This window comes from Phoenix dactylifera, unplaced genomic scaffold, assembly GCF_009389715.1.
Source record: "Phoenix dactylifera cultivar Barhee BC4 unplaced genomic scaffold, palm_55x_up_171113_PBpolish2nd_filt_p 000577F, whole genome shotgun sequence".
NCBI lineage: Eukaryota > Viridiplantae > Streptophyta > Magnoliopsida > Arecales > Arecaceae > Phoenix > Phoenix dactylifera.
In genome coordinates this window covers 212,501-229,005 of record NW_024067979.1, presented here as the reverse complement: position 1 = coordinate 229,005, position 16,505 = coordinate 212,501, and the positions used below count along the sequence as shown (strand labels likewise).

The following is a 16,505-nucleotide window of genomic DNA, read 5'->3' as shown; positions in this document are numbered from 1 at the left end:
AGATCCCAAAACAGTTGAAAAATAGAAAATAGGAGGAGACCAAGACTAATATTTGGAAATATATATATAATAAGACTTACATCTGTCTGAACCTTTGTATTCCTAATAGCAGCAGCATAAACATTTTATAAAAAGTTTCTCTTATGGTTTAGGATGAATTGAACCCACTGCTCAAATTGGGACTTATCATTTTGGTCGTGGTCTTCTTCTTCCTTCTTCTTTTTTTGAAAAAATGAAAGGAAGTGAGACACTTCCCCCATATTGATATTATTAAAATAGCGGTACGCACATCTTAGCTATTTTACTGAAATGAGTGGTACGTCGAGTGGTCATATATATATATATATATATATATATATATATATATATATATATATATATATATATATATATGTATATATATGTATATATGTCCAAATAAATTAAGTCTCCTCGTAGCATTTTAATGCGATATATGAAGTGGAGATCTATTTAGAGTATGATGCCAGCAATGGTGGCTAGTATTGAGGCCACGCTGATTAAATGGGAAAAGAGTAAAATACAAAAATCTCTTTAAAATTTACGTTTATTACACTTACATCCAATAATTTATAAAATCTACATTTACCTGCACCCAATTAGATAAACAGTATTAGGAAAATCGTTATACCTTATGTGAAAAGTCAAAATTGCTCTTAGATGGAAAGAAGGATGCACATGTTGTCTTATGTTTTTGATGGTTGTCATGTCATTTAAGGTTATTTTGGCCATTTTTATTTTTTTTAATATGGTATTTGTTAAGATTAAATATTTGACTAACCTTCTGTTAAGTTATAGATTAAAATGTTGGATAAACATAAATTTTGGAGAGTAAACGTAGGTTTCTTAGATTATTGGCCATAAATATAATTTATTCTAATTTTACAGAGATTTTTGTAATTTACTTATGGAGAAAATGTGAAGCCAAGGAGGTCGACTTGTTTGGAGAATTTGCTGTCTTGTTTTCTGATGTCATTTCCACGAAGCAGTTACGTACATTGAAGGGTAGAACATCTTCATTGAGGAGAGTTAGGTCCAATAGCTATAAAGAATTCCCAAACCATTCTCTTTCCATTTTTTGGGTGACTTTTTGTCTGCTCTTTTATTAATTCGTTTTGCATCAAACTTTTTGTGCTATGAGCCACAAATATGAAGCTGTTTTCAAGAGCAAATACCATGAATGTAAACTATTAATGCGTCGCTCAAGAATTTTATTTTTCTTATGTCTCTTTCCATGCGAAACTTCATTACCTATCTCTAATCTTGCTATTATCTATATATCCATGCGGACAAAATTTTTAAGGAAACAAGATGACATCAAATCAGATAGAACTGAGCATGATATCAAGCAATCTATCATAAGACCTATAAAGATCAGGGTGGAAAGGAAGGAGTCTGGAGACCCAGATGGCTATGGGAGTGATTCCCTTGGTTGCTAGTAAAACCAAATCATGAGACACAGAAGGATGCAGCAAGATTAATTTTTGATACTCTGACATTTTTGATAAATTCTAACCTATTGTCATAATTTTCCAAAATTAATTTCTACATGAACCATATGGCTCCATTAATTTAAGTTTGAAGAGCAATGGTGTCATTATCATTTTTCAATAACTAGATCACATGATGTATTGAATTTGTATGAATCTTGGAACTTAATTAGATTCATTCCCTCAATCACTCCCTTAATTGGATTCACATGATAACATGATGCTGGCTGGTCCAACATCTTAAAATCCCCCCACAGCATGGACTTCAAGTTGTCATTCACAATCTGTCAAATTAATGATTAATTACAAACTGTTTTGAGAACTTTATGTCTTACAAAGGAAACTTCAAATTCATATAGATCTATTTGTTTTTTTTTTTTTTTTTAAATTTCAAGCTAAAATGGCTTAGTTTAACTAATATATTTTGTTTGAAAAAACATGGCGGCCATTCACCACCACTTGGTTTGAATACAAGACTTTCATGAGGGGATGGGTGCCAACTGAGTGAGTTGGCAACTGTTAAAAATCAAGCAAGGTGGCCGTAATATACAATTTCTAGGCTTTGCATGAAAGTAGTACCTTATGGACGGATCAATTGCAATATCAACCAGCGTTTCTGATCTGGATCAATTTATTTTGTAAATTAATATCATATACACTTATAAGTAAAGCTAATATGTAATATACAACAGCTTTAATGAGGTCAGTCTTGATTGAACAAATGAAGGACTCAACGTCCAGTGAATATGGTATACTATCTGTAACTATTCACTCGTAAAAAAATTATGTAATTTTGAGATCTCTAGCCTATATATCTGATATTAAAAAATGGATAGTTTAAGTAATATGAAATAATGTATGTTTTCTGGATGCGTAGGCTAGATATTTATAGATAGTATATTACATGATTTTTTGATAGTTTAGAAGTAATAGATCATATCCAATGGTTTGGATCATTATTATCAACTCCTTGGTTTTCTGGTCCGAAACAAAATTATCAGAACTGTCATAAGAGCACCCATATATTAGCTTTACTACATAATTACCCTGATCTTAAAATGCAGATGTCCTTGATCTATATAAGGGCTGGTTGTTAGCCACATTTGCTATTATTTAGAGAGTTAAAGGAACAATAGCTTATGGAAATTAAAACCATGCATCAAGGTTTTTGTTATTGCTGCTGCGATAAATGGCTAAATTTTGTTAATAATCTAAGTTTACCAAAATTTAATGCGGAAGTGTCAAGGATGGAAAGTAACTTGTAGTAGGATGCAGAAGATTAGGATTTGGTTCGACCAAAGGAAGCTAAAAGAAAGACAGGAATATTCCGTCTTATATGTTCCATCTGTATTTGCTCTTTTTTTTTTTTATAAGTAGAATAGAAAATGTTCCATTTGCATCAAGAAAACCAATGAATGGTGAGAAACTAAGAAATGTCAACCTTGCAACAGTGGATATTATAGTACCAACAGGCCCTCTCCCTATCTGGACAAAACTCAAAAGGCCCTACAACCCTTGGATCATAGTTCTAACCCAATTTAACTCCAAGCAATGGACATAGGCATCTCAATCATCTCCAACAAATTCTACTCCAAATCAACATGCTTATTAGACTCCAAAATATCTAGACAAGAGAATTTGGATCCATTAATTGGTATTGTTCTCCGCACGATGTGCACAAGCATGGCTTGACTAGTCAACAAGATTTAGGCTCAAGCCATCCTAAATTTGTGCTTCAAGTACTGAAAAAATTCACCATTCCACATCCATGCGAGCACATGAATTAAAAGGTTTATATTGAGGTCAATCAAGGTAGGCCCATACGACTGTTATAACCTTTTAAAAGTACTAGCCCAACTCTAAGAAAAAATGGATTCGTGTTATATCTTTCACGCAAAAGAATGATTCGCCTTCTTTCGCAGCATCAACCGTCCGATTGCACAATAGCCGCTTTAAAATCTGTGCAGGTGGTAGAGAAAAAAAATGGCGATCTGTGCAATGTGCAATCCGACGGTTGGTGTTACGAAAAGGGACAATCATTCCTTCGCACAAAAGATACAACCCGGTCGCAGAACAAACTCCTTCGCCTCCTAAACCTAGTATGTGTTGGCCAATAGCAAATCAAACCATATTTTCCACTGCCGTCTCTTTTCTTCGTCTCATCTTTCCAGTTTCCACCACTTTTTCCAGCACAAGGACTCAGGGTTGGGCCGGCTGCTGAGTTCCCACAGCCCTTTAGGCCATCACACCGATTCCAGTCCATTGTAATCGGAGTACCATCGATCAGACGGCTAAAAATCATCGGATCACATTGTGGTGATACGATAAATGAGAGTCCACTTAGTTTTCTTTCGATATGTTATATATTTTTTCCGCGGCAACGAAGCAAAGGGGCTTCCGTCTCTTTGTTTGGAATCACCCACTATCGTCGCTAATCCTCGCCATATTCGGTCCCTTTCGTGGCCTTTTTCGTCGCCTCGACTGGGGGAGTGGAAAGGAGCCACCTTTTGGAGTTCTCCGTCGGATTGGAGGCATGGGTAATTGATTTGGATGCGGAAGTGGTCGGAATCGGTGGCAAAGGTAGGAGCTTGGGGATCCAGAGGAGGCGTGGGATGTGGAGTTTGGAGCTGGCTGAACGAATCTGAAGGGTTTGTGGGTGTTGCTGGGGTGGGCGCTGGGTTTGAATCGATCGAGATATGCGGCGGAGGGCGCCCGAGTTCCGGCGCCCGGCAAGGAGGAGGCTTTCGGATTGGATCTGGTGGCTTCTGGGGATCTTTGTCGTCGCAGGGTTGCTGCTCTTTGTCGTCCACCATCACCACCAGGACCGGTTTGGGCCGCCGATCCGGGTGAGTGTTTTGATGCTCTGTTGTTGGTTTTTCGAATCTTGGATGTGAGTAACTTCAATTGAATTATTGGATCAACTGATCTCATTTTATTAGTTCTATGTTTTTGTGGAAAAAAAGGCTCTTATTGATTTCGTTTCTCTTGTTTTGTCCTGTTCATCCTGTGGGATTTTTAAAGTTGGAAGCTTTTTAGCTTATTTGTTCAATGGAGGGGACTTGATTCCAAGTGGACTGTGCTTTGTAGTTACGAAGTGGTGTGTGGGAATCTGGAAACTGGATGTTGTTACTGACTACTCACTGCTTCAAATTTTATTTTTGAATGATTTTGTTTAGGGCATTCAGTCATTGGTTATGTTAGCTGTCGCTGCCGGAGCTAAATGAGGTTCTCCGAAATTAGTTCGCTGGAGAATCGTAGCTGGAGGTTGTTGCATGTTAGAACTGGGGTCTAATCATAAAAATTAGGTAGATTGCCACTTTAGGTGATATGAAATTGACTCTAAATATCATGTTGATTTTTTTTTCTTTCATGTCTTTTGCAGTATTGATGAACTACGTCTTACTATCAAAAACTTCTCAAAAAATGTAAAGATTTAAAGATAAAAGAGGATTTTGACAAATTTTGGGTGATGTGGGATGCCATTGCTTAATTCATTGATCAACTTTTAATATTGAATTGAAAAAAAACTATGACAGCATCAGCATGACCATACGCTACTCGTGTGATGAAGTCTTAAGTATTACAAAATTTACTTGTCATTGCTGAACAGCTTGCCGTAATGCAATGAGTTGATGAACCATCACTAGGATTCTAATTGTTAAATATGAGTGAATTTGTTGTTAAATTTCTAAAATCTTGTGGAATTCACTTCTATGAGAATATTTTGACTAACTGATCCATGGGCCTTGTATTAGCCAGTGGATCTCCTTATCTTCATCGTCCTTTATACATTACCATATTCAACCAATAGTTGTTCCCCCTTATCTAAAAGCTGTTATGGGCAGATGCCTATGCCAAATTGACTTTTGCAAGACATGTCTCGGTGTTTGAGCGCACATAAAGTTTCTAAGTCCATTGTTATAATTTATTGTTCTCAATGCACTATAAATACATAAATACATTTATACCTAATTTCATGCATGATCATGATTTCCCCACTATACAGATCTGGAACTTTGAATGTTAATTTCTCACTCAGAGTATTATCTCCATCATCCTAAATAGTTAAATTTGAAAACTCCATTATGTGTGAAATGAAACTCCCTTTTGGTTATTATTTTCGTGACTCAGTTTGTCCAAGGTTTTCTTCTTGGTAGAGATCTTGACATGTATTGTTTTCAGGCAGTCAATTATTCAGTACATATAAAATATTGGCCTTCTTGTCTTGGCTGACATAGACTGATATCTCCTCCAGACATAACCCAATTAGATACCAATATATCAGCCGAGAACTTTAGTTTTTATTACTTTAAATAGGATTTTAATCACCACTCAACAAAATTTAGGCCTAAAATGGTTGTTAATGTTTTCTCCTAATACCAGCTGATATTTCAGTATCTTAGTCATTCTTTTGATAAGTTGGTTCCTTTAGAATTTTCTAGCTTTCTGTCTCAGTCAACATAATTTAATTCATCTTGGTATTGGTTACTCACTGAGATGGAAGAGGCATGAAAACTTTGCTCTGTAACTCTGTCGTATTCAATTTCTCACATTGGATCTCCAAATATTTTGATGTCACAGTGTACCAGATTGTATCAATTGGGGTACTTGAATGCCAGAATATTTGTTATGGGTCTTGAATTCAGTTTTATTGGTGAGTCTATTTGATGCAAGTAATTTTCTTGCACAGTTTAAACCGATGCTCAAATTGTATCTATTGCTGTATAAGGCCCAAGATCATGGACTTTAGTAGACACATTAGCCCAAGAGTATGGTTTGCCATTCAACTCATTTCTGGACTACAATATACATTATGATGCCCCATAAGATATCTTTGTATTATCTAGGAGTTTTCTTTTAATGAGCTATGTTTTTTTTTTTTTATTCGGAAATTTCTATAAGCTCAGAAAGATATTTGAAATTGCCTGGTAAGATAAAAAACTTTCAAGTTGGGATTTTCATTTGTAAGAAAGAAAAACATATCAGTTTTGTATGCAAATCAGTAAATTTAAATGATGCTGCATATGTATGATTTTCTCTTTTATATCATCATTAAATTTCTCAAAAAACAGAACCAAAGCTAATCTTAGCCTTTCTACAGGTTGCAGCATAATGAAAGCCTGTGATTTTTTGGTCCTTATTGTTGATTATCTTCTTCTTCTGCAATGTAGATCTCTTTCTTTTTTCCCTTTGTTGAGAACTTAACTGAGTGTCATTTTGATGTAATTTAATTTTAGTTTGGGCTTAAGATTTGGTGTCTTATTATATTTTTGGTCTGTATCTAACTTTGTCCATTTTATTTCTTTTTATGCAAAAGAGAGGGTAGATACTTGTAACTGATGGGCATGTTTTGGGATTCGGATTCTATGAGATGGCCCTTTGATTTAAATAAAGAAGAGGGACAAAGAAAATGGGGCTCTGAAATGTCTGTCTAAAGCATGGCAAATTCTAGAGGATTTTGGAGACTTTGATCAATGACATTAGAGAAGATAGAATGAAGACAGGAAAAAAAAGAAGGGAGAAGATAGTGTAGGGAGGAGGATAGAGAGGACAAGATAGAAGAAAATTAAGGAGAATTGATTAGTGATTGAGAAAATAAGAAAAATAGGAGAAGGAGAAGCAGCAATCCACCTAAGGTGATATTCTTATTTATTTATTTGTTTGTTTATTATTATTAGTGCCTAGAGTGTGGACTACGGGGTTTGACTGTTATTATCAATTGTAGATCATGTAAATCCTCCCATAGCCATCATATGTTTCAATCTGATGTAAAAATCAGAGTTAGACCATTTTTCAGATTCAATCATCAAAACAAATTTTCATCAAATTGGTACCAAAGCATAAAGAACATTAATGTATCTGTCGGGATGTCAATGGATGACACATTTGGTGAATGATTTCACTGCTCTGAACACAGTTTTGCTATCTCTGTGAAGTGGACGAGTAATTGGAAAAGTGTTATTTGATCCAACTTTAATAACTTATGAGTTTCATGAAGAAATCAGAGGGTGTTTTGTGTCCAATTCTTGTCAAAGAATAAATAGTTGAAGCTTGGAGATGGAAGACTCCACATTTTTGATTTGAGAGAAGTTGTTTCAATTGATGCAAATGAAGATTGAAGGAAGAAGATCCTAATATGGAAGAACCCCAATGTCAGCATTATTCAATAGTGCATCAGGTGCATTCCATTGGTGATTTAGATCCAGCAGAACATTGCTCCAATAGTCCAACTGCAAGAACGCTCAGTATTGTCTTCCTCAATTAGATGAGATCTAGTGGTGCTATGAAAAGATTAGCTTTATTTACATGATTTAAAAATGAGATCCATGGAATTAATTAGTTCGTTATTATTTGAGTCGTGGAATGTAACATCATGATATTTTAGTAATCTTTGTAATTTTTTACAATCATTGATGTTAGTTTCTGCACAAAGTGGATGACGGATGTGGCTGAGAGACATTTATTGGGTACTGGATTCTACAAGTGGGTGCTCTAATTATTGAAAATCATTCTTCTGGGTTCAGGGGGCAGATGACAATATCCTAGGGGATTTTGAGAGTTCTGTCATGGAAGGAGAACAATGGGAGATAAAAGGGGATAGTGAAGATAGATAAAAGAAAGAAAGCACAGAGTAGGAGGGAAAAGTTAGGAGAAGAGAGGAGGACAAGAATGGGAAGAAATAGGAGCATTTAAAATTGTTGATGTTAGTATCTGCACAAAGAGCATTGATGGCTGTCTCTGACTTGTAGAAAGTTCTGTCACTAACATTCTTCTGGGGTCGGGGGGGAGATGACAATATACTAGGGGTTTCTGAGAGTTCTGCCATCGAAAGAGAAAAATGGGGAAAACAAAAGGGGATAGTGAACAATGATTAAAAAATCAAGAAAGTAGAGAGTAAAAGGGAAAAGATAGGAGAAGAGGGAAGGACAATAATGGGAAGAAATAGGAGACTTAACCAAGTCATAGGAGGTGGGGGATAATTTAACCGATGGTTTTTTGGGGAGTAGCTGTTGACTGTCAATTGAGATTAGCAGATAGTGATGTTAGCTCATCTTGTGCTTGCTTTACTCCTGTAAAGTGGTGGTGTATAACTTTCATAATAAAAATGCTGCAGTCGTTGATTTAACTTTGTGACTTTGGTTCTTTGGAAATTTTGTAAATTTCTATAGGCTATTCAAGATAAAGGGAAAAAGAAAAAGGAAAAAGAGTGAAGATCTAACTGCTTTATTCTTTTAGCATAACCATCACTATATTGGCTTTTATAAGTTTGTAATTGGGTGGGTAAATTGAAACAATCTGAAACTATAGATTAGCTTGACTTTGTGAATGTGGAGTCATCTCCTCGATTGGAAGGCTCAATTCTGATCTGGTTGCAACACAAATGCATCAAGTAGCCTTTTGCTTGCTGTTATTGCTTACGATTAATTTCAGGGGCATAGTTCGGGTTTTTGACCTCTTTGTAAAACATAAAACATGATGTCCAGGAAACAAAAGCAGTATTTTTCAACTATCAGGCCATCTCCTTGATGCTTAAGCATTTAATATCTGTTTGCAGCAATTATTCGGTTATGTGGTCTCTTATTGAATCTTTTGAAATGCTTTGCTAAAATGACCTGCTAGACTTCGCCGCCTCTATCTGAAAGTGCATACTGTTTTCTCAGTAGTATAAGTTCTATTTGCTCCTATTTTTTCTTACATATACTTGACAAATCTCTTACATATATTTGATAAACCATAAGGGACTTCGTATTGTGCCGCTTCTTGTGTTTTCTATCAGTTTCTCTCTTGCAGTCCACCTCACTCATGCCTTTCTACAATTTTCAGGACAAGGGTCTGGCGACGGAAGATATTCCTTACAGAAGTTTAAATCTCACACAAGAGCTTTTAAGCAGCACTTCTTTTGCTAGACAATTGGCTGATCAAATGACACTTGCCAAGGCTTACGTAGTCATCGCAAAAGAGCATAGCGACCTTCAGCTTGCTTGGGAGCTTAGCTCACAGATCAGAAATTGCCAGCGGTTGCTCTCTCAAGCAGCTGTGAGAGGGAAACCGATCACCCAAGAAGAAGCCCATCCTGTAGTCAGTCGCCTAGCGCAGCTGATATACAAGGCCCAAGACTCGCATTATGACATCAGCACGATGATAATAACATTGAAGAACCATGCTGTTGCCCTTGAAGAGCGTGCAAATGCAGCGATAGTGCAGAGTGCAGAGTTTGGTCAATTGGCTGCTGAAGCCATGCCTAGAAGTCTCCACTGTTTCAACATAAAACTGACAGAAGAGTGGTTTAGAGATCCAGCACTTAGAAAACTCGCAGATGAGCATAGGAACACACCTCGGCTTGTGGACAACAACTTATACCATTTCTGTATATTCTCTGATAATGTGCTCTCAACTTCAGTGGTCGTGAATTCCACTGTTTCCAATGCTGAGCACCCACAACAGCTTGTGTTTCATGTGGTCACTGACGAGGTCAACTACCGGGCCATGGTGACCTGGTTCCTCAGGAATGACTTTAAAGGGTGCACAATAGAAGTTCGAAGAATAGAAGAGTTCTCTTGGTTGAATGGCTCATACTCCCCACTGGTCAAACAGTTGTCGGATGCAAGAACCCAGGCTAATTACTTCATGGGTGGTTCAATAGATCAGAATGGGGAAACAAAGTTCGGGAACTCAAAATTTGCTTCATTGTTGAACCACTTGCGCTTCTATATCCCACAAATACACCCACTTTTGGAGAAGGTGGTGTTTCTTGACGATGATGTCGTGGTGCAGAAGGATCTAACCCCTCTATTTTCAGTGGAATTGCATGGGAATGTAATTGGAGCTGTGGAGACTTGCCTTGAGTCGTTCCATCGGTTCTACAAATATCTCAATTTCTCCAATCCCCTGATCAGCTCAACATTCGACCCTCAAGCATGTGGATGGGCATTTGGGATGAACATATTTGATCTGATAGCATGGAAGAAAGCAAACGTGACTGCAAAGTATCACTACTGGCAGGAGCAGAATGCCGACCAGATGCTCTGGAAGACGGGCATACTTCCTCCTGGCCTTCTTGCATTTTATGGGCTGGTGGAGCCACTTGACCGGAGATGGCATGTTCTGGGATTGGGATATGACTTGGACATTGATGATAGGTTGATAGAGAGTGCAGCTGTCGTGCACTATAATGGTAATTTGAAGCCATGGCTAAAGTTGGCCATCAGCAGATATAAGCATTTATGGAATCGGTACGCGAATTCCACACATCTGTATCTTAAAGAGTGTATTTCGCATTGAAGCATGATGGCTTTACTCTATTCTTCTTTGATGTTATCTCAATTTCTCATAGTCAAGTTAAAAATTTCAGCTTGATGGTCGTCATTTTGAAGTCTTATTTATTTTTCGAAGAAACTTGTATACAAGAGAAGGCATCAGCAGTATCACTGTCATATCTGGGGGGAGGATTCATTTTGGAAGATGTGATAAGTTCATTGTTAGATCTTACATTTCTTTTTACCTCAAATTTTGGTAATTGAATCAGATAATCCGGCAGCGCAGCAATTGTCAAACAGAGATTCACTAGGATCAGTTCTTAGCTCTCTGGAAAACTGAAAAGGTTCTCTATATTAATTTAACTGACTCTTTTGTTTATATAGGAGTGCAGTTTCATCAGCATGTTTGGTTACACCAACTCAATATTATGTCTTATTAAAATGATAATTTTATTTTTCTGAAGCTTAAAGTTCGTGGGACAGTAATTTGGGGCTGTGCTCAGAGTTAGACTTATAAATCATTTCTTCAGAGCTTATTAATGGAGTGGTTCATAGAAGTCTTTATGGTTTACTTATTGTTTTTTCCCCCCAGTGTATGTGGTTATTTGTTTTTTTTTTTCAGAGATGGATTGATGAATGCTGGATTCATTGTATAAATGTCGGAATGAATGCATTCATGGGAATGCGACAGACAGAATGTGGGCATGCATGGACCAATTCCTGTAGATTTGCATCCATATCTAAGGATTGAAGTCACAGGCAAATTTACTGCAGTCTTAATGTTGATTTCTTGAAGCACGTGACCTTAGAAACAGAAAACCCAACTTGTCCATCTGTTTATGCTTTTGATCATCTTGATCTTAAAATCATCATTCACTAGATCTTAAAGATGGTCCATGCTTGCACTGTTATAGATTTGTTCCTTCACAACAATGTCCAGAAGGATTTCGTTAAAAAGGAACCAGTCCATGAAGACCCCAATTTTTGCAACAATACGTGGCCTACAAAAGTTTGCTTCAGATCCATGCCTGATTTGAGAGAAGATGTTGAACAGGGTTCGAGATTGTTCATAATGTCAGTTCATAGAACTTACAATCTACGTTGATGGCGGCAAACTTGTCAGGTCGGCATGATACTTAAATTTTTCAGAACTCGGTGAATATGATTTCCTTTCATGCCCACATGAAAAACGAAAAAGACAAGCACATATATCACTGTCAAATTTTTCTAAAACAGGATTCATATTATTTGCGCCGTAGAGTGTTATGCAGCACTTCATAATCATCTGGATAGCTATAAAACAAGCTTCGCCGTATACGATAAGTAAAGCTGTTTTATTTGATGACCATTCATCAATGACAGCCATTAAGGACTGCATGGTATTTTAGGATGCTAACCATGCACAGCAAAGGATCCGTACTTATTTTCTCGAAGGATTTATGGAAGATGATGTGCCTGAACAATCACATGGCCATAGCCTTGTTTTCATCTCATTGGAACTAGTGTTCTGAGGAGCACAGTAGATCCCTTTTTGATAAGGCCATGGCCATGTTAAAAGAACTGCATTTATCCACTGCTTCAATTCATCCGATTCAGGGACAATTCTGGATGAGCTTACCGCTTACGATATGGCAGATTAAAAGCCAAGAATATGCAGCGTGATGTGACCATTTACCAACCAAAGTTTGACGTACGTGATACAAACTTTTGTCTGGAGCCATGCAAGCTTGCCAATGCTTGTGAACCCTATCCTCTTACCATTTTTTCTTCTTGTCTTAGCACTGCCCCGTGAACCACCAGGGGCCCAACAGGCCGCATGACATCCAAGCAAATTAATATACGGCAGTACATGAGCTTCACAACATCCCCAGCTAGCCAAAAGCAAAGCGTCAGCCTAAAAGAAAGCATAACCTTCTAACCTTCTCCTCCTCTCCTTGCTGATGCTTTGGTAAAAGGCCAGTGTTCGCTAGCAGTTGTGGGTTCCCATATGATCGACATAATAGCTGCTTTAAAGTTTTCATTGATTCCAAATGAAAAAGAGAGGCTTGTAGCTCTAACTGTTCGATTCCTTGGGTTTCCTGGAGGAGTTGGTGCATCTAAGACAAACGTTCTATAAATACTTGGAACAGCCTGTGTTCAGTAGTCCATACACAAGAATAATTCACTGTCTTGAGACATGGGTACTGGAGCTAGAGTCTACTGCTTGTTAATTATATCCTTCTGTTTCTGCCTCCATGGTTCTTTAGCTGCTCGCCATGGAAAAAAGAATCACCCATCTGCAATGGTGGTTGGAACTGTTTACTGTGACACCTGTTTTCACAAGGAGTTCTCAAAGCCTAGCCACTTCATAGCAGGTCGGTTCTCCCATCTCTCTCTCTCTCTCTCTCTCTCTCTCTCTCTCTCACTTGAACAAGGTCCAATCTTTCCACATCTGATAAACTCTTTGTTCTGCTTTCACCACAGGTGCTTCAGTGGCAGTTGAATGTGGGGATGGTGCTGCCAAGCTCAGCTTTCGGAAGGAGGTGAAGACTAATCGGCGCGGAGAGTTCAGAGTTCGACTACCTCTTGAAGTTGGCAAGCACATAAGACTGATCGAGTCTTGCTCTGTGAAGCTAATTAGAAGCAACGAGCCATTCTGCTCCATCGCTTCCTCTGCCACTTCCGCCGGGCTTCGTCTCAAGTCCAGAAGGAATGGTGTGCCTGTCTACTCAGCTGGGTTCTTCACCTTCAGGCCTTTGAAGCAACCGGAGCTCTGCTTTCAGAAACCAATTCTTGGAGATCAGAAGTTTGATCAATCTGCGTTCTTCTTTCCTCCAATTCCATTTCTTCCATCTCCGCCTAACATTGGCGGAATCCCGCTGCCACCCAATCCACTTCAGCCACCACCATCTATTCTGCCACCAGTTTTTCCACAGCCACCGCCATCCCTTCTTCCACCACTGGTGCCACAGCCACCACCATCCCTTCTGCCACCACTTGTGCCTACGTTACCTCCAATTCCATTTCTCACTCCACCACCACCCCCGCCGGCCTTCCACTTCCCTCCTTTCCCGTTCCTTCCAAATCCTCTGTTTCCTGGTATCCCACCAGCTGCACCATCAAAAAAGACCTCCCCATGAGTGAGGCTGCATCGTTAACCTAAATGCCTTGCATCATCATATGTAATGAAGTGCTATGCACCTTTGTGAGTTTTTGACGGTTGTTTGGTTTTTTGGATGAGCGCAAGTAATAATGTACATGTTAGTGGATTGCTATTTTTTTTTTTTTTTGCTTAGGCAAGTGGATATTGCTATTTCAATAAGAAATTGACTCCTTTCAAGAAGTCAAAATTCTGGCTCAGTGGCTCCTATAAATGTCTCAGAATCATGGCAAAAACGCTGAAGAATGATGAGATGCAAACATTCACCGTAACTTCTCTCTCTCTCTCTCTCTCACAATCAGAAGTTTCACTTCTGCTGTAGCTTCAGACCATGACATTAGTTAGTAAACCTTTTTGAACCTTCACAATTTTCTTGTGTCTTCCACAAAAGATGGTTCTCATGCTGTACCTCACCAATCACTTTTCTACAATACCATCTTCAAATAGTGCAAGACCTGAGGTTTTTTTATGCACATATGTGAGTATGTGTTTTTATTTAAGAGAGAAATGGGCTTTACCTATCAATTACAATTCATGAGTCTATGAAATGAGAGAGAAGTGGTAAATAAATTAAGGCATGCTTTTTTTTTTCTTTTTTTTTTAACAATACATGTAGAAATTTTATGCTTGTCAGAGACAACAGATGCCTAATTCTTGTCAGAGCTACTGATCTCCAAATTTAATTTGTCTAAAAAAAACTGGGCTAGCTCCAAATTTAACCAATACATACATACATACATACATGCATGCATGCATACATACACCTGATGGGAGTCTTCCACTGCTCTCACATGGGAATTGGGCCGCGGTTGGGTCTGGGCGGTCAAGTGGGCCGGGCCAGAATACCAACCCAGCACGATGGTCTCTTTATACGGTTCCGATGTGTTCTCGTATGCTATAGTTGCAATTTCTATCTCATGATCAACTATTTTCCTTTAGGAGAAATACGAAGGCAGCCCAGCATTGAGGAGAGATGACCAAGTCCTGTTAGTTATTACAATCAACTTCTTAGAAAGAAATTCTAACCCATGAACTAATGGAATTAGCAATTGGTAAAAAGGTTTCTGATGTCATTCAAATATTTCAATCTTATTGCCTCATGAGTTCACTTTTCAATTGCTTACAAAGGAAAAAAAGAAGAAAATAACAATATAGTCTCTTCACTTAATTATCATCGCTTGCGACAAGAAGGAAAAAAGATCTCCTTATCTTTGATCTATGATAAATGGAAGTCTTTGAGGCTTTGTTTGGATGAAATTTTAAAAAGCTCATTTATAAGCTATTTAATCTGCTATAAACGTGGTATCTACAAGGATTACGGGTCGAGCATCTTGCCTTCAAGGAGGAAGGGGGTTTAGGATGTGCTGAGGAAGGCAACCCCTTCTTGTATAGACCATCGTCCACTCATTTGAAGAAGTTAAAAAATAACAATAATAATAAAATAAAGGGTGATAATGTATATGTTGATGCTATGTATGGAGAAGAAACCCTGGTTATGCATAACTTAACTCCATTGGGCCCCCACCCCGCCAGAAAAAATATTCGATGTGGGTAGAAATGATCCTGTGTTTGGCACCCCGGCTGGTTTTACTCATACCCTTTCCACCCGTAGGCCCAGCTCGGATACCCCTTTGGGCTCCGGCACGAACCCTCAATGTGAGTACGCCGCACCTGACACCACCGAGGCTACCAGCAAACCAGTAGCCCTTCCAAATTCCACGTCCGAGTAGGGAGCATCCAGTCTCCATAATTTAATCGACGCCCGTGCATTTCGAACTCCAAACCACTTGGTTGGAAGTAAGGCCCTGTTCCATTGAGCTACCACATTTTCTCTCTTTGTTTGGACTATAAAGTACTTAAAGACCATGGAGAACTACTATTTGGTTATATGAAACTAAATTTTTTTTTTTTTTTTGAAGTTATAGGAACTAAAGTTGCATGATCAACAGTGTAGGGGTATGATTAATTGATTGGCATTCTAGGTACAATGACATTACAACTTTTATGAGGAAATTATTTTATTTAAATGTTATTAGGAAATGTGATATTATTTGCAAAACGCTAACATTCTTACACAAGCTTGTTGCTCCCTTTGCTGCACGGCATCGCTTTAAAAGCATGCCTATCTTGTGCCGGGGAAAAAAAAACGTGGAGGGCATGAGTTTAAATCCAATCGCTGCCTCACATTATAATATTGACATTGCCACCAATAACAACAATAACAACAACTTCAACAATGATCCTCTTTTCTTCAAAAGCAATAATAAAACATTCAAATTGAGATCCAAACTCTTAACATGATCTACATTATAAAAAATAATTGAAAACAAAAATTCATATATTTTGATAGCCTCTAACCTAATTATCAAGAAGGTACCAAGATAGATAATTTGATAACATGATACTAAATTTTGCTATGATCAAATCATTAAAACCTAGTGAATTTAAATCTAATATGTTTTAAGATGTGTCTGTAATGATTCACAAAATAGATTTTCATTGTATGTGCCTTATTATATATTTTATTATACTAGTCAATTAATCCCGTTCAATTTTGCATCAATTTGATGTATGGGTCAAAAGACTACCAAAAAATATAAA

At 37.8% G+C, this 16,505-nt stretch overlaps 2 protein-coding genes across 2 annotated transcripts; both read left to right on the top strand.

Moving 5' to 3' along the window:
* Positions 1 to 3,865: 3,865 nt before the first annotated feature.
* Positions 3,866 to 11,336, top strand: LOC103722310 (hexosyltransferase GAUT11-like). The gene is made up of 2 exons (XM_008812820.3): positions 3,866 to 4,354; positions 9,333 to 11,336. Exons 1-2 carry the CDS (start codon positions 4,205 to 4,207, stop codon positions 10,788 to 10,790), a joined length of 1,608 nt encoding a protein of 535 aa, XP_008811042.1. The 5' UTR covers positions 3,866 to 4,204; the 3' UTR covers positions 10,791 to 11,336.
* Positions 11,337 to 12,615: 1,279 nt separating this feature from the next.
* On the top strand, positions 12,616 to 14,104 carry LOC103722311 (proline-rich protein 4). Its single transcript, XM_008812821.4, has 2 exons — positions 12,616 to 13,119; positions 13,229 to 14,104. Exons 1-2 carry the CDS (start codon positions 12,942 to 12,944, stop codon positions 13,882 to 13,884), a joined length of 834 nt encoding a protein of 277 aa, XP_008811043.2. The 5' UTR covers positions 12,616 to 12,941; the 3' UTR covers positions 13,885 to 14,104.
* The last annotated feature ends 2,401 nt before the right edge of the window (positions 14,105 to 16,505 follow it).